Source organism: Phocoena sinus, chromosome 13, assembly GCF_008692025.1.
Source record: "Phocoena sinus isolate mPhoSin1 chromosome 13, mPhoSin1.pri, whole genome shotgun sequence".
Lineage (NCBI taxonomy): Eukaryota > Metazoa > Chordata > Mammalia > Artiodactyla > Phocoenidae > Phocoena > Phocoena sinus.
In genome coordinates, this window is record NC_045775.1 from 6,462,341 (window position 1) to 6,480,603 (window position 18,263).

Genomic DNA, 18,263 nt, shown 5'->3' on the forward strand with positions numbered 1-18,263 from the left:
AGGTCTTTGGGATGGGAGGCAGGAACCAAGAAGTGGAAGATCAACACATGGCAGGCTAGCCATGTCTTATCTAATCTTCCTCTTGAAGAGCTCAGGAGTAGATTGTGTAACCCTGGGGAATGCAGATGGTGGCAAATCCGCCACCGCCTTCATTACCCACGCCCTCGGCCCCTGGGAAGGTTCTGAAGCCCCAGGCTGGTTACACAGGTAGTCTGGGCAGGTGTGCCCATGCACCTGGATGAGCTTAGTGGAAAGGGGCTTAAAGGAAGCACAGGGAGTCGTGTGTAAGGGGCGCTCTCCTCGTCCAACTTAAGAGTGCGGCCCTTTGTGAGCAGAGGGTGGGCAGAGCTTGGTGTGGTCCCTGCAGGTGTGAGAGCGGCCAGCCCGCCTAGAGGCCTTGCTTTGTGAGTGGGGTTCCTGATGCCTGGGGGTCTGTGCGGGGCGGGGACAGACTGATACCAGGTGCCCACCACCCCCTTGCACTTCAGACCTGGGATTCCACACTCCTCTCCCTAAACGTTAAAGCTGATATGGCCCAGAGCACCCTATGCTACCACTAGTCATGTGGCCCTGCCTTGTCGTGATACCCATTTAGAGTCAGAAACACACCAGGAAAAGTTTTGGAGAATTTAAAGTGATGGAAGGAAACGGATGCATGTGGTTTTTGCGGTATGCGGGCCTCTCACTGTTGTGGCCTCTCCCGTTGCGGAGCACAGGCTCCGGATGCACAGGCTCAGCGGCCATGGCTCACGGGCCCAGCCGCTCCGTGGCATGTGGGATCCTCCCAGACTGGGGCACGAACCCGTGTACCCTGCATCGGCAGGCGGACTCTCAACCACTGCGCCACCAGGGAAGCCCGAAACGGATGCATGTGGAAGTGAAAGGCTGGCAAGAGCTACAAAAGTGTTTTTTTCTGAGTTATTTCCGCTTGTTATCATAACCATTATCAGACCTGAAAATATTTATCCTATTGATTGGGACAGTACTGGGGTGATGGTGTTTCTGAGCAGCTACCTTACTTGGTCATAAGTGTGGTGTAGTTTTAGACCCTCTGAGAGCCGGAAGACACTGACAACGGCTACTGATGATTGAGTGCCTGCAATATGCCAGACCCTGTATATGTTGATGACCTTATCCTAGGAGGCAGATATTATTATTCCCAACTTACAGATGAAGAAACCGAGTCAGGGAGATGAAGTAGTTTTCTGAGACTGTGCTGCTAGTAAGTGGAGCCTGGCTGTCCAATTCTAAAGCCAGTGATTTCTAACTTCTGCACTATTCTCCAACAGGACAGCACTGAGGGGCCAGAACTAAGATCCCATTCTGTTGGGTTCTTTTCTTTCTGGTGTCTTCCTGTAGGTGACATCGTGGACTTAGAGACGTGGGTGTTAGGAGGGGATTAGGAGATTGAATGGGATGATGGGTTTTCCCATTTTCAATGCATGCGTTGCTTAAAGTCTGGTCAGTTACGAGATGCACTTTTTGAAAGAATATATAAGACACAAATGTGGCAGCCAGTTGACCTCAGGAAGGCCCCCGTCGAGGGCCCAGTGGGAATGGTGGGGCTCAGTGTGCTAGATGGGGTGAGGGTAGGGACATGGCCCACAGAGTGGATGTGGTTGGCGGAAGTCTCACTTCGCTCTCCTCGTCTGCGTGTGGGGCTTGGAAAGAAAACGGCCATCTCCAGCCTTCTCCCCCCTGTTTATGTTACCAAAGTGGAGTCCATGTGGCTTGAGCCTCGTTTCCTGGGGAAATCAGCCTGGCTTGTGATTACGTTGTCCTCTGGGACTGGGGCAGATGTGGAAGGCTGGCCTCGCTCTCAGCTGAAGGTCTCCTTCCCAGCCTCTCCTGCATCACCAGGCCTGCGGTGCTGCATCTGGCGCAGCGCCTGCACCGCCTCCCTCCCACTTCCTGCCAGGGGTGTGTTAGCACCTTCTGGGATAAGGTCCATTCTGTTTGTGATTAGTCTCCTGAGATCACCCGTTTCCTGCTTGCATCCAGGCTCTCTTGTCAGCCCCAGGGAGCAGAGCACTATGGGAGGGTCGGGGGACCCAGGCCAGGCCCTCCCCCTGCCCTTCGTCTCCCCGGGAACAGGGCACCAGGGCCGGGGAGGCTGGGGGTGCCTTTCTTTGCTTCTGGTGGGTTGTAGCTGTTCTGCCAAAATTTGCCTTTCCCTTTTCAGCTCCCCCAGATCTCCCAGTAGCTTTCCCCCCTAGTAAAAATCAGGACGTGAAGCATTTTTATAAAGCTGGCAGTCACATCATCTGTAGGAAACGTAGGAAACGTTTCTCTACTTTAGTGATCTAGCGGGGGCTGTGTTGGGGGCTGACCTCTCCAGGGAGAGGGTCCGTGGGGTGCCTGTGGGTACTTGGTTCTTCAACTTTACTTACCTCAGGGCTCTCCTTTGTTAACATGGGCATTTGTACATAGTCTGCGTTCTTTCTGCACTCCACGTTTTCACGTAGTGTGACCCAGCGGGCATCGGTGATACTAACGACTGTCTGGACTTGAATCGTAGGAGTGCCCTATAGTTTGTGTGGTTATTCTCCTAGGTTAGGCATTCGGGGCTCTTTCCCATTTTTTTCTCAGCAACATCTACATCCTTAAACATAATCTACATCCCTAAACATAATCTAATTTTGTCTATTTTTATTTTTTAAAATTAATTTATTTATGGCTGCATTGGGTCTCCGTTGCTGCGCGCAGGCTTTCTCTAGCTGTGGCGAGCGGGGCCTACTCTTCATTGAGGTGCGCGGGCTCCTCATTGTGGTGGCTTCTCCTGTTGCGGAGCACGGGCTCTAGGTGCGTGGGCTTCAGTAGTTGTGACTCGCGGGCTTAATTGCTCTGCGGCATGTGGGATCTTCCCGGACCAGGGATGGAACCCTTGTCCCCTGCATTGGCAGGCAGATTCTTAACCACTGCGCCACCAGGGAAGTCCCATAATTTCGTCTGTTTTTTTAAAACAACTTTATGATATTATAGTGCACGTTTACTTTTGCAACTTGCGTCTTTAATATTTTTGTGAAGTTTCATTTGTGTTCTGGGTGGGTAAAGATTGTTCCTCTCCATTGCTGTGTAACGTTCTGTTATGTGAATACACAACAGTTCATCTGTTTTCCCGTTGACAGGCGTTTGGGTTTGTCCAGTTTTCAGCTACTTGGAAGCGTGTCATGAACATCGTTGTATGTATCTTCCGGTGCAAATATTCACATACTATGAGTAACTTCAATATTATTAGGTAATACCAAAGTGTGTCCGTGTTTGTCCTTAGGCACACGTTTCGCACAGCTGTGATCTAGCTTGGCTATTTATTTGATCTTAATTCTTCATGACACCTGCTGTTCTCTGGGCCTCTGCTTTATTCCCAGGAGGAGGTCGATCCATTATTGCCCTCACTTTAAACCGAGCCTGCAGGCCACATTGCATTTCTGTGCTTCCCAAAAGTGGTCTGGAAATATTTGACACTGTCGTTACCATTCTCTGTTACTTCAAAAGTTAAGTCAAATGTGCGCTGAGGCAAAGCCACCATCTAAATATCTGTATGACTTTCTTGGCAAAGCTGTCCTTGGGGCACAGGTCTGGGCATTGTTTTGTTATTTGGTTTTCTGTCATTTCTTCTCCATTTGGCCTTTCATGCAAGGAACGAGGGGAGAGGAGATGGGACAGTCATGGGTCGTGGCCCAAATGGGGAGGCCTGTGGTCAGCTGTCCTCTTGTCCCCTCCAGGGCAGAATCTCTGGGTTCCAAGAATAAGCCAGGCCCTCCCCACCCTTGCTGGCCCAAATTGTGACCTTAGGGTGCTAGGGACCAAGCTGGCCCTGTGTTGTCGCCTCTAGTCCAGGGCAGGAGCAGCAGGGCTGGCTGACGGTGCAGGAGGAACGTTTGTGTGGATCCTCAGGTCAGGGGTCAGCAGACTTTGTCTGCAAAGGGCCCGATAGTAAATATTTTAGGCTTTGTGGGCCTAAAATATTTAGGATTTTCAGGCCTTGAGGCAAAATTATGTACATCCTTACATAATAAGAGAGAAAAGAAATTTCCACAAATTTTTTTAATGAAAATTAAAATATAATAATGATAGTAATGGAGTATAATCTTTTTGGTAATGCAGGTCTACTAAGAAGAGTGGAATTTTTTTTTAAATATCTTTATTGGAGTATACTTGCTTTACAATATTGTGGTAGTTTCTGCTGTAAAACGTAGTGAATCAGCCATATGCGTACGTATATCCCCATATCCCCTCCCTCCCCTCTAGGTGGTCGCAAAGCACAGAGCTGATCTCTCTGTGCTATGCAGCTGCTTCCCACTAGCTATCTATTTTACATTTGGTAGTGTATAGATGTCAATATTACTCTCTCACTTAGTCCCAGTTTACCCTTCCCCCTCCCCGTGTCCTCAAGTCCATTCTCTACGTCTGCATCTTTATTCCTGTCCTGCCCCTAGGTTCTTCAGAACCATTTTCTTCTTTTGTTAGATTCCATATATATGTGTTAGCATACGGTATTTGTTTTTCTCTTTCTGACTTACTTCACTCTATGTGACAGACTCTAGGTCCATAGAAGAGTGGAATTCTTTCTGGGGGGATGACATTTCTCTCTCTTTTTTCATTATTTATTTGTTTATTTGAAGTATAGTTGATGTACAAACCTTTCTCTCTTTTTTTTTTTTTTTTTTTGCGGTACGCGGGCCTCTCACTGCTGTGGCCTCTCCCGTTGCGGAGCACAGGCTCCGGACGCGCAGGCCCAGCGGCCATGGCTCACAGGACCAGCCGCTCCGCGGCATGTGGGATCCTCCCAGACTGGGGCACGAACCCGTGTCCCCTGCATCGGCAGGCGGACTCTCAACCACTGCGCCACCAGGGAAGCCCCAAACCTTTCTCTTAATTGGTTGTTCAGAGTTAGTATTCTCCATCACCCCATCATCACATGGATTGGAAATATTCATCTGTACAGATCCTTAGTGCATGGCTGTATGAAAACAGACCGAGGGACAGAAGTGGCTTGTGGACTCTGGATGCTCAAGGTTCATCTCAGACAGACTGCAGTTTTGGCCCCGTGGGCCAGCATCAGGATGTAGGTGCCTCTGTGCCAGATGTAGGTCCCTGTAGGGCCCTGGGAACAAAGACTGAGGCAGCCCTTCAAAGGGAGACAGGAGTGTCGCATGGAGGGAAGAGGGAACAGACCCCCTAGGGGCTACCAGTGCTTTACGGGGTAGCCCTGGGGGATGGCACACAGAGGGATGCAGGTACAGAGGAGAAGCATGAAGCGGGGTGTGCTTAGAAACAGTACATGAGACGTGGCTGGAGCTCTTGAGAAAGGTAGCCAGACTGAGGAGCTGGCTAATAAATTTTATTACATTTTAATTTTACTCTAAATTTTACTCTAAATATTCCTCTGTGGCCAGTGGCTACCATCCTGGACAGCATGGGTCTGAAAAGGAAAAGTGTGAGCGTCCTCCCAGGCAGGCCATCCTTTCCCACGCTGCACAGGATCCCAGACCAGCCGTGGACTTGGAGGAGAGCTGCTTCCACGAATAAATAAGAACCGTGGCTATTAATATAACAGTTTAGGGGATAAAAAGAGATGCTTTTAAAGTGGTTGAAGACAGTTGTTTATTTTCCTCTGAAATGTCTGTGACACATCCCTACAGTCTTGTTTATGGGATGAATTTACTCCCTGAAATTTGCTTTGTAAACTAAAGGTCAGCTGTGGTCTAGGTCCTCAGAATTAATGAGGTTTTTGGCCAGACGTAGGCTTTTGCGCAGTTCCTACTTAGGGCCGTATTGTCTATTAGATTTTTGCTTGTTTATAGTTTTTACACACAAATTCTGGCTGTAGTTGCAGCTTTCTTTTCCTTCTCCTAAGCTTTCTGGTTACAGTTGCAGCTTTTTTTCCTTCTCCTAAGTTTAGGTAGATTTTGCAGAGGGCAGGGTGTGGGTGAGTGAATGATCTGGTTGGAAGTCTCAGCCTGATTGGTAGAAACTTTTGGTTCCTTGAGACTCTAGAGTTTTATTATTTTTGTTCTAAAATTCCCATGCTGTTTTTATATATAATTGACAGAGACTTTTTCCAGCATTCAGTCTTAATCAGTTTAACTTCTCCTGACCAAGTTCAACCTTAATTATCTGTAAATACATACTGTAATGAGGGGTGTGTTTTTGAGTGGCGAGGTAATTGCTTTTCCCTCTTGTAATTTTATTAAAAATCACCTCTACCGCCCACCTCACCTGTACTTCTAAGCTCCTCATAATAGACTAGAAAACCAACAGTTAGGGCTTCCCTGGTGGCGCAGTGGTTGAGAATCTGCCTGCCATTGCAGGGGACACGGGTTCGAGCCCTGGTCTGGGAGGATCCCGCATGCCGCGGAGCAACTAGGCCCGTGAGCCACAACTACTGAGCCTGCGCGTCTGGAGCCTGTGCTCCATAACAAGAGAGGCCGCGATAGTGAGAGGCCCGCGCACCGCGGTGAAGAGTGGCCCCCACTTGCCACAACTAGAGAAAGCCCTCGCACAGAAACGAAGACCCAACACAGCAAAAATAAAATAAATTAAAAAAAAAAAAAAGAAAACCAACAGTTACTGTTCATCTTCTCTTTCCTGAGTTCAGGAAACAGTGCGTGCCTTTAATGACAAGGGTACAGTTTCCATCTGGTGGCATTTTTACAAGGCTTCCTGCAGTGAGTGATCAGGGAGGGGTGTGCCCCACAGTGTAACATGGGAGGGAATTTGTCAGAGTTCAGCTGTGTGATAAAGGTCATTTCCTCTGCCATCGGCCTTCCACCCTGAGGCATCTGACTACCCCCAGTTCCCATTTCTCTCAGTGCAACTGAGCCAGACCCCTGTGGACAGAAGATTACTCTGTCATCTGTGGGAGGGCCGGCAGCTGGAGTACTAAAACTTGGTTGAGAGTGGCAGAGTCGATCTCGAAGGCCACTCCCTGACTTTTCCAGCATGTCTGCTGCCCTGCGTTGAGCTTCCGTCTGTGGGTCCTGACCGGACCCTCACCTTTGGGTAGCCTTTCCCTGAATCCACTTCCTGCCTGCCCCGTTGTTCTCACTGGGGCCTGCATGACCTTCACCTCCCGCCTGCTAAGAGTAAGAAGCTTTCAGTGGCTGCCCCTTGTTTCTGGGCTCAGCAGGGACAACCGTTGTCTGGATTGGAGTCCTGCCAGTCTTGCTAGTCTCATGGTCATTTTCTGAGCTGTTTTGAGTCCTGTTCTCTGCCAGGCTCTCTGCTGGGTGCTGAGGATACAGTGGCGAACAGGTGTGTGCCTTTAGAGGAGAACATTAGGAAGTGTGTCTGTTTGATTATGCGGGGGACGGGCCCCGGCAGGCTGGCACACCCCCAGGGCTTGCTGGTTCACGGGGAGAACTGGGGGTTGGTGGAAGCAGAGGTGGTCCAGGTTAACTCGCTTCACCGCAGAAGGCTGGTGTCCAGCAGGCAGTGAGGGCAGAGGCGGCTCGGGAGTTTCAGGTAGATGAGGCACATGACAAGGTGGTGGCTTTTAGGGACCACCTGCTCCATCTTCATTCCCACCACACTGAGCACCGGTCCCACGGAGGCAACCCCAGAGGGGCCTCCACATGGCGCTCCTGTAGCTGCTCTCTGAAGCTGTGATCTAAGCTCAAACACGTTTTAATGAATACATTCTCTGTATTTTAGGCTTTGGACGTGGACCGGATGGTTCTTTACAAAATGAAGAAATCCGTGAAAGCAATAAACATTTCTGGGCTGGGTGAGTATGCATCCTTTCCTGGGGGTTTCTTTGTGGAAAATTTTGTGTTTGCAGTCCTGATATCATAATGTTAATCAACCATTAATGAATAATCAACCAAACTTCTTTTCCTGGGCATACAAATTAGAGAGGTGAGTTGGGATGTGTAAGTTTTAGAAGCATGGGTGCTTCCGGTTCTCTGAAGTGCAGCTGAGTCTCGCGTGATGGCCCTGCGTGGACCAGCTTTGCCAGGCTGGCTAAGAACGGTGGATTCACTCCTGCCTCTGTTATTTGGTTTGTGCTGTTAATTATGCCAGATGCCCTTTCCATTTCTCTCTTATCCAATTCTTGCCTTTCTTGTCTGGGAGGAAAATTAATAAGTATAAAAACATGATCAACTGCTCAAAGTAATATTTGATCTAGACTTATATAAATAGGTTAAAAACAAAAAACACTGCAACTTCTGACCCAAAGATGACGGGCTGCACGTGTGTGGCAGGTTTGCTCCCTGCACAAAACGTTACTAATGATAGAAGCTACTTTTTTTTTTTTTTTTTTTTTTAAGCGGTACGCGGGCCTCTCACTGTTGTGGCCTCTCCTGTTGTGGAGCACAGGCTCCGGATGTGCAGGCTCAGCAGCCATGGCTCACGGGCCCAGCCGCTCTGCGGCATGTGGGATCTTCCCGGACTGGGACACGAACCCGTGTCCCCTGCATCGGCAGGTGGACTCTCAACCACTGCGCCACCAGGGAAGCCCTATTTGTGTATTTTATATATGGCAATTACATTGATGTTAATATGATTAGACAGATATTAATTTGTTTATGACAAGTACCAAATGAATGTGAAATAAGTTTGGGAAGGCAAAGAAGAGCAGGGACTTAATTTGTTCTTGACTGAGCTAGTTCCCAACTAAGTGTGAAAGCTTTCTGGACCTGGAGTTTGTGGTGCTGGCTGTCATACCCTGGAAGAAGTTACTTAGCGTAACTAAAGTAGCATAACTTAGCATAACTAAAGTAACTTCTAAGAAGTTACTTAGAAGTTACTTTTTTTTCTTTTAAATGGATTAAAAAAGTCATACTTGTGCAGTGGAATACTGTGTAGAATGAAAATGAATTAACTGTGAGTATATGCAGCCACATAGATGAATGTCACAGATAAAACATTGAGCAAAAGGATACACACTGTGTGTTTGAATAGATACAGATATAGGTATAGAAATACATACAGATTTCAAAAATCTCCAAAACTATTCTTTTTTTTTTCACACATACACACTGTATTTTATTTTTACAAGAGATAAATAAACTGACACCAAGCATTGTAAATGGATGACCACAACAGAAGCAACAATGACTGCAGTTACCAAACACAAAGCACACTCACACTGTGTCATAATATTGACATTCAGTCCAGGAATCCTCCACTGTAACAGCTCCTTTACTTTGCAGTGAAAATTGATTGGTATATTTTTTGCCTCTGGGTCCTTGTGGGATTTTTTTTTTTTTTAATTCAAACAGAAAGTCACAAAAATTACAATCTTCCTCATCAGTTCACTCAGTCCCATGTAATTAATTTTTTTTCATCTTGATCTTTCGTTGGCACTTTTATGAATTCATCAGTTTTCCATTAGAGTTCTGAAAATGCTTATAGTCAGTTACCAGAAACCTGTATTTGTCAGAGTCTTTTCCATGAATTCCTTGAAGATGAAACCCTTTTATAGGAACATTTTTGCAAAAGCATCAGAGTACACCCAGAACTGTCTGTAAATGACAAAAGACTTAAAAATGACCACGGTTAAAGATTTGATAAAAGTTCATAATAATGCAATTGACAAGGAAATTTAGTTATTTCTGAGATATACATTTTAAAGTAATAACTAGAATTATGACTTACAACATTATACCAGAACATATAAGATTTTTAGAAATTTCATGTAATGTTTGAAACATTTATATTAACGTATTTCCTACTTAGCGTCTTTTAGCCCTGGTTTCCTTGTCTGAAAACCAGTCATTTAGGTTAGAATGGGTATCAATGGTTCTCAGCCAGGGTGATTTGTCCCAGTTTGGTTATTAACAGCTGAAGAGTGTGTGTGTGTGTGTGTGTATGTGTGTGTGTGTGTATGTGTGCATGTGTGTGTGTGTGCGCTAGAGGCCAGGGATGCTGCTGAAGGTCTTGTGATGAACAGGACAGCCCCCAACAAAGAATTATCTGGCCCCAAATGTCAGTAATGCCAAGGTTGATAAACCCCCATCTAGATGTTCTTCGAAGTCCTCTACAGTTTTTTAAAATTTTTATTTTATTGAAATATAGTTGATTTACAATGTTGTGTTAAATTCTGCTGTACAGCAAAGTGATCCAGTTATACATATATATACATTCTTTTTCATATTCTTTTCCATTATGGTTTATCACAGGATATTGAATATAGTCCCCGTGCTATACAGTAGGACCTTGTTGTTTATCCTCTACAGTTTTTTAAAAACAAGTGACAAAACAAAAACAAAAACCGCCACCATGCTTAGCTTGCCAGTACATAGATATTAACTGATTACCTGACAACCACTGATTTTATGAAAAACGGAAATAGAGTCAGTTTTCAGTGACTAACACCTAACTGGAAGTAAATGTGTAGGGAAATTTTTATTAATTTTTTTTTCTATTTAAAAGCAAATATCAAAGACAAGAGTATAAAACTCCCTCCGCTTAATACAGCACTGAGATTTGCTGAAATGGGTGTTGCAGTATGCGAAAAGGCGGTCACCCCCCGGGAAAAGCTCTTTTCCTGGATAAAGTAGGAGATGGACAAGAAGAATAATGATTGTTTCATGTGTTTGAACACTTCCTGCGTACCTTGGGCTTTCTGTACCTTATGCTCATCTTTACAGCAAATCGTTGTAAAGACTTGTTCTCGGTTTACAAAGTGGAACCTGAGGGCAGAGGGTTGCCGGTGTTCTCTGGATGCTTCTGGAGCTCAGCTTCCTGCCGGGTAGGGCTGAGGTCAGCGGCCACGCGGCCACCCTGCTGCGAGGCCCCCACTGTGCTGGCATTGACAGGCTGTCCTCAAGACGTCAAGAAACCACCAAGAGGGCTTCCCTGGTGGCGCAGTGGTTGAGAATCTGCCTTCCAGTGCAGGGGACACGGGTTCGAGCCCTGGTCTGGGAGGATCCCACATGCCGCGGAGCAGCTAGGCCCGTGAGCCACAACTACTGAGCCTGCACGTCTGGAGCTTGTGCTCTACAACAAGAGAGGCCGTGATAATGAGAGGCCCACGCACCGCAATGAAGAGTGGCCCGCGCTCACTGCAACTAGAGAAAGCCCTCGCACAGAAATGAAGACCCAAGACAGCCAAAATTAAATAAATAAATAACATTTAAAAAAAGAAACCACCAAGAGATGGATGCTCAGTTTTGTTGACAAACAGCAGATTTCAAAAAGGATCTTAAGAGATTTCTTTTTTGTTGTGTTCACTTGGGCTTTTTGAGTTTATAATTTAAGGCTTGTATAAAAGGGATGTTTCATATTCTGACCAGGTTCAGAAGTGATCTTAAAACCCTATGTTGAGAAGTTGTTCTGCTCAGAAATAAGATGCAGTCACGTGTAAACGCTGGTTCTGTGACTGCCGCCAGCCTGGAGGAAGGACTTGAGTGGCTCCCGAGGCTGGCCCGGCACCCGGAATGGGAAGTTTTCAGCAAACAGACATTAGAAGGGGAAGGTGTAAGCACTTTGGTGTCAGGAAGCTGGCTTTTACGAATTTAACAACAGTCATGGCTAATCTGCGTTTCTGACCTGTATTGCTGAGCGTGTGCCATAAACCTCACTTCTTTACCTGCCCCAGAGTCATTTTCTAAAACACAGCTCAGTGGTGTTGCTTCTCTGCTCACAACTCTGCAGTGTTTCTTGTCCACATTGATGTTCGTGACGTTCCAGAGCCTGGGAGAGATGGGGAAGGCCTCTGTGGGCTCCGGAATTTTAGGGAAATTGGACTAAAGCACGGGTAACAGGTTTTTCATCCTGCAGGACTAGCCGAAGACTTTAATATGCTAAAGCGAATTGTGAGGGGGAATTGGTCTTAACCTTTTGCAAATTACTTTGCCTGTGAAACTACTACCACATCCCTTAACCGCTCCCACCGCGAGCCTCGGGTTAGTAAACATGGCAGAAGACCAGATTTGGTCCCAGCTCCTTGCATCACCTGGACCCAGGCTACCTGTGCGGAGTCCCTCCCAACTCTCTGCACCCTTCTTTTTTATTTATTTATTTACTTACTTACTTACTTAACGGCTGTGTTGGGTCTTCGTTTCTGTGCGAGAGCTTTCTCTAGTTGCGGCGAGCGGGGGCCACTCTTCATGGCAGTGCTCGGGCCTCTCATTATCACGGCCTCTCTTGTTGCGGAGCACAGGCTCCAGACGCGCAGGCTCAGTAATTGTGGCTCACTTGCCCAGTTGCTCTGCGGCATGTGGGATCCTCCCAGACCAGGGCTCGAACCCGTGTCCCCTGCGTTGGCAGGCAGATTCTCAGCCCCTGCGCCGCCAGGGAAGCCCTCTGCGCCCTTCTTTGATACGACTTGCCTTTTGCCCCAACATGCTGCGTTTCGTGTCCTCTTCCCTCTGCACATGCTTTTTGGTCTGCTTGAAATGGCATCCTGCTGCTTGATCGGAGGACACTGAGGCTTCGGAAGTTGAAACGTTTGCTCTGGAATTTTAACGTGGCATTTGGACACCAGCCTGTGTCCTTTCTGAGGTACCACACACAGCAGGCTGACCGTCAGCCTGACCTTGCGGGGGCCCTCTTTTACCCATCTTTATATCATGCCAAGTTTGAGTTATTATAAGGCTGTGAATTCTGAATTTTTTTTTTAAGCCAGAATCCTGATCCTGAAGTCTTTATTTCAGAGCAAATGTTGTCTCCTTCAAAAGAGTCACCTGAGGAAGCCCTGTCCCTTCTCCTGCGAGTTGCTGACGTCGTTCACAGCATTTTGGATCTCTTCTCTAGAACTGCTTTTAGTAGCACACTCTTTTGAATATATTTAGTGGGGGAATTTAAGGATAGATTAAACTTCTTTAGAGCTAGATGTGGGAAATGAGCCAGGCATATTCAGTAAGGGATTGAGCTGCTGGCGACCACCTCGGTTAGGAGCGCTGTAACTACCATCCTTCTGGCTCTGACTGCCGTTAGTTCCAGGAGAAGTCCCCGCAGTGGTTCCATCATTAGAGTGTTCAACATCCTTAGGCGACTGCTTGCATAGGAAGAACGCTCGTTTTATGCATTATTAAAAGGTCAGTGAAAATAATTTAGTATTTATGCCTCACACTGCTGTGTACATTTTCCTGTCTCATGTTCCTTAATTTATGTGCCAGCAGGACTTTTCTGCCGAGTGTCCTGATTGGTCATGGGCTGGCCCCAGCTGATCTCTAAGCGATTCCCTGCCCTCCATGGTCTCTCTCTGCTCCAGGCTGACCGGTGGCTCCCTGCTGCACGAACGTGTCACAGCCGTATGTGTGTCTTTCACACAGTCTTCCGTCTGGCCCTGCTCCTGGTCTGTACGCACGCGCTCCTGTCCCAGGCGCCTGTTGAAGGCCCACGCAGCTATCTCCATGGAGCTGAGACTTGACGCTGAGGCTTGACGCGGTGTCAGCCTCCTTTAACTCGCGGCAGTAGTAGTTTTCTGTGACTGCTGTAACAGATTAGCACAAACGGAGCACCTTCAGATGACACGGATTCACCTACAGCTCTGGAGGTCAGAAGTCCAAACTGGCCTCGCTGGGCTGAAATCAAGGTGTTGGCTGGCTTCCTTCCTGGAAGCAAGTAGGTTTCCCTGCCCCTTCCAGCTTCTAGAAGCCCCTGAGTTCCTCAGCTACGAGTCTCCTTCCATCTTCAAAGCCAGCAGTGGCTGGTGGAGTCTTTCTCACGCTCTGTCACTCTGACGCTGTCTTAGTCTGCATGGGCTGCCGTAACAGTATCACAGCCTGGGGGGGCTTAAACCACAGACATTTGTCTCACACTGCTGGAGGCTGCAAGTCTGAGATCAGGGTGCCAGCATGCTCTTGTTCTGGTGAAGGCTGTCTCCCTGGCCTGCAGAGAGCCGCCTTCTCACCGCGTCCCCACGTGGTGGAGAAAGAGAGAGAGACGGAGAGCGTAGGCATGCTAGAGTGAGCGGGCCCTACCCTCTTAAGCACATCTAAACTTCATTATCTCCCAAAGGCCCACCCCCCACATACCATCATACTGGGGGTTAAGGCTTCAACGTATGAATTTGGTTGGGGGGAGGAGGGGAGTGACACGCAGTTCAGTCCCTAGCAGACACTGACTCTTCTGTTTCCCTCTTCCACATCTAAGGACGTGTGATTACGTTGGGCCCACCCAGTGATCCAGGATAATCTTCCCATCTCCAGTTGAGCTGATTAGCAAGTTGAATTCCATCTGCAACCTCAGATGGCCCAGTATCCCTGCCTGCAGGGCTTAGGAGTGGACATCTTTGTGGGGAGGGGACAGTATTCTGCTGAACACAGTCCCCCTCTGAATTGTGAGTTTTGAGGTTGAATCAATTTTGATTTTTCTTTCAGCCAAAACTGAAAGAGTATCTAATATGCAGACTCTGCTCTCTTTAAATCTTGCTCTTTATAAATATTTTTATGTCTGTTGATCTTTGCCCCCCAGTTAGATGACAGGCCCTGAGGTCCATGACCTGTTCTGAAAGGCGGTGTGGTTTAGGAGAAAGAGCACATGGGTGTTGAGATCCAGGAACCCTGGAGTCAAAGCTGGCGGTGCCGCTCAGAAAGTCTGTGACGCCGGGAAAGTTGTTTATCTTTCTGAGCCTCAGTTTCCTCGTATGTAAAAGGAGAGTATTAATATTTCATGGGCTTGTTAGTGACGAGTAACTGAGGTAACATGAAAAAGTGACAGATGTGGTTCTGGACACATGAACGGCATGACAGCTGCAAATGTACCTCCTGTGTGTCCCTGCAGTGGTCAGCACAGAGGCCGGCAGACACAAAGCATGTGTCAGTAATATTCATTTGTATGTTATTACGTTTCTGCTGTAAGTTCTTACACTGTCCTCTTAGTGTAGGAGAGATCAACTTAAAATTTTAGGGGTAAACAGGATTTATACAGATTTATGTGTGTGGAAGGGGCGGGGGAGTGGTTGAGATGCCTTGGAGCAGCCAGCTGTGTTATTTACGGCCTGTGAGCTAAGCATGGTTTTTAGCATCTTAGCACATATATACCCAATAACCTCTGTATTGCCTCTTGGTGCCTACAAAAGCCTTTAATATCTCTCTCTTGCTTTTAGGAAAAGTTTGCCAACCCCCGTTTTAGAGTTGCAGTTCTGAAACTTGGGAGCGCCCCAGAGTCCCTTGGAGATCTTGTTAAAACACAGATTGCTGGTCTCTACCCTCAGAGTTTCCGGCTCAGTAGGTCCGGGATGGAGCCTGAGTATTTGCTAGTTGAATAAGTTCCCAGGTGATGGTGAAGCTGCTGGTCTTGAAAATACCACCTTAGACACCCCTGCCCCCTCCCCCCGACTTTAAACATTGGACTGAGCCCAAAGGTTATCAGTATGTTCCCAATATATGCAAAACAATACTTTTCTTACACAATAGCAAGTACACTATGTTTGCTCCCAGTTTTCAAAAGGATAACAACACAGCTGGATGTATTTTCTAGAATGTCTTGTGTACAGGTTTGCAAAAGCAGTTATGATGATGATTTGTTGAGAAACTGTTTCTACAGTAATTTTTCCCACATACAATAGACTATCTGACCTCTTTAAAGAAAAAAACCAACCCAGTTCATATTTATTCTAATATTATTCTTAGTCTAAACTTTCCCAATCTCTGTCTCAGCTCATAGGTGTTTTTTTTCCCCCCAAGAAGTTGATGCTAACATTTTTCAGCTATTTGACATATCAGTGGGTGGAAAAATTCATCTTTATCAAGAAGGAAGCAACAAAAGACTTTGATTTTCACTTCTCTAGAATTACTGTATCTTAAAGACTTGGTGGAGCTATTCTTACCGAGAGTGGGATATCCCTTCTTTACCCTTTTTTAGAGAAATTGGCACATCTTGGAAATGAAAAATGCAAAGAAAGAAATGCTAATTTTCCGTCAAACCCGTACCATCTTCTGCCTACAAAAGAAAATGAGAATTTTTGTGTGTGTTTCTCCCTGTTGTTTGCAATGCTAATTAGAATGTGGCTATTAACACAGAATTGTTTCTATTACCATATCATAATTAGGATAGAGCAGTTCAGAAGAAATACATGTAATTGTTTAGGAAGTGAAATTTCATTGTGCGTTAAGAAGGTACTATATCTGGCATGACTTCCCACCTGTTACGTAAGAGAATAACTAAATTATAATCCTCAGTGTTTGTCAAGAATAAAGTGAAACTGGTATTCTGCTACTTTGTTGTGGCCTTGAAAGCTGGTGCATGGTGTTTTTAGAAAGCAGTTTGGCCGTGCACATCAAGAAAAATAAAATCTTTATTGGGGATGCTCATTGCGTTGTTGCATTGCTTATCAAAGTGAAAAACTGAAAGCCTCCTGTAACTAAATTAGAATATAGCTACTTGATAGAATTACGGTTATGTAGCAACATGAAGAAAAATTCTTATGATGAAGTCTTCAGGCAGTAAAACTGAGGATACAAAGGATGTGTATACACAGATACCGTATCTGTGATTTAAAAAAAGAATAGATTGTAACAAATGATGATAAAGCAAAGAAAGTACATCTGTATTGATGTACTTTCATAAATTTGAGTGGAAACATAGCAATAATAAAAATCTGACACTCATATAAAGTATTGATTGTAGGCCAAGCACTGTGCTAATAAATAAATACATAAGTTTGATCCTCACGCCAGCTCTGTGAGTTAGGTACCGTCAGTAACTCCATTTACAGGTGAGGTCAGTGAGGCACAGAGGAGGGACTGACCCAGGGCTGTCTAGCTGGCAGTTAGAGGAGCTGAGATTCCAAACCAGATGTGCTTCCCAGTCTCTACTGTGACCACGGCACCACACTGCCTGGATGTGAGCGAGGGTGCACGGGGAGAAACACCGAGCAGTGACGCCATAGGAGCGTCTTAGGTGTCATATGGCTGATGAAGAACCTCCAGGTGGTTTTGCTTGGTCACAAGTTCAGTGGGAGCCAGTACGTGACAGGTGTGCCAAAGGTGAGCACAGGTGACCTTAGGGAAGTATGTAGTGCTGCTAAAAAAGGTAGTTAGTTGTCCCACTATTGTGTTGTAAGAGCAACATTTTAGGAGGAAGCTCATGTTAGAGCTGGAAACCTTGTGGTAGGAGGGGTGTTGGAAGGACCTAGCATGTCTTTGCCTGGGGAGAGTGGGAAAAGTCACATCTGAAGGCTTTCCTCTGGCATGAGGAAGTGAGACATGTTATCTGTTCCTCTCTCCTGGGTAGTTTCATGAGAGTAGGTTTTGACTCATATCTGAGGGGGAAGTTAGCTGGGGGAGCAGCCCCAGCGGTGAGCTGGGTGTGGGAAGGGTCCCGGCAGAGGGCTGGTTGGTGGCCCTCTGTCTCTAGGGAAGTTGCAGGGGGAGGTGGGGACGTGCACTCGGAGACCTTGAGATGTCTTCCGGTGATGAGGCTCTGAGATTCTCGTTGTCTCTTCTCTGATGGCTAAGGATAATGATTGGAACTTAGAAGGCTAATTTGTGGAATCCCGGCAGCTGTGATCAACATATTAATCATGGAAGGATAGCTCATCCGAAGGAATGCTGAGATCTGTGACTTAATGTCCCAAGTATTAACTTGAATTATATGTGGTTCGTACGTAATCAAATATGATCATACTTAATTAAATTTGATTAACATGGTCATCATATTTTTTGGTAGGGGATTTATGCTCATGTAGGCTAGGGCTTTTTACCTCGTGTGTTGGGTCTATGGACAGGCCTAAAGGGTCCTTGTATCCCAAAAATTGTACAAAAAATTATGCAAGGATACCTTTTCCTAAAAAGATAATCCACAGTGTTCTTCTCATTTTTATTGTTGTCTGTGATAATGAGAAGATTAAAGAACCACTCATGTAGCCAAACCCCCATGGTTTGTGGATGGGGATACCATCACAGAGTTGGCTATTTGCCTTACTTACCGTAAAACACTCACTACGTTATTTAGCAAATATGTTTGAATGTGTTTCCTCATCTGTAAAATCCTGTGGAGTTGTGGTGACGATGAAGGAGACTCTGTAAGTGGGTGAAGTCTCCCCTCCGTGAATGGCCGTTGTTAACATGGGCTTTGAGACCACTGATTTTCAGGGGGCTACTTGTCCCTGAGGCCACAGGAGCCACTTCTCTCCTGGTCTGTTGTGCTCTCCGTGGAGGTGGGCTGGGGCCGTCTGCTGTAAGTGATGGGAATTGTATCTCTCAGGTACAGTGAGGTAAAAACAGAGGGGAAAAGGCTGAGCACACCATGCAGTGGCCACACGCACGTCCTGTAACGTAGCTCATCAGATGGCTTTGCCAGCAAAGGGCGTCAGTGTGATCGATGAAAAGTTTCTAATCGCTGGTGGTCCACATCCAGCAGAT

At 46.5% G+C, this 18,263-nt stretch overlaps 1 protein-coding gene across 6 annotated transcripts in view; it reads left to right on the plus strand.

Moving 5' to 3' along the window:
• ASAP2 (ArfGAP with SH3 domain, ankyrin repeat and PH domain 2) overlaps positions 1-18,263 on the plus strand; it is a 156,826-nt gene that overhangs the window by 47,154 nt on the left and 91,409 nt on the right. For all 6 annotated transcript variants that reach the window (XM_032652376.1, XM_032652377.1, XM_032652374.1 and 3 more), the window contains exon 2: positions 7,657-7,729. In XM_032652376.1, the coding sequence (XP_032508267.1) occupies positions 7,657-7,729 (73 nt within the window). The remainder of the gene's footprint in view (positions 1-7,656; positions 7,730-18,263) is intronic.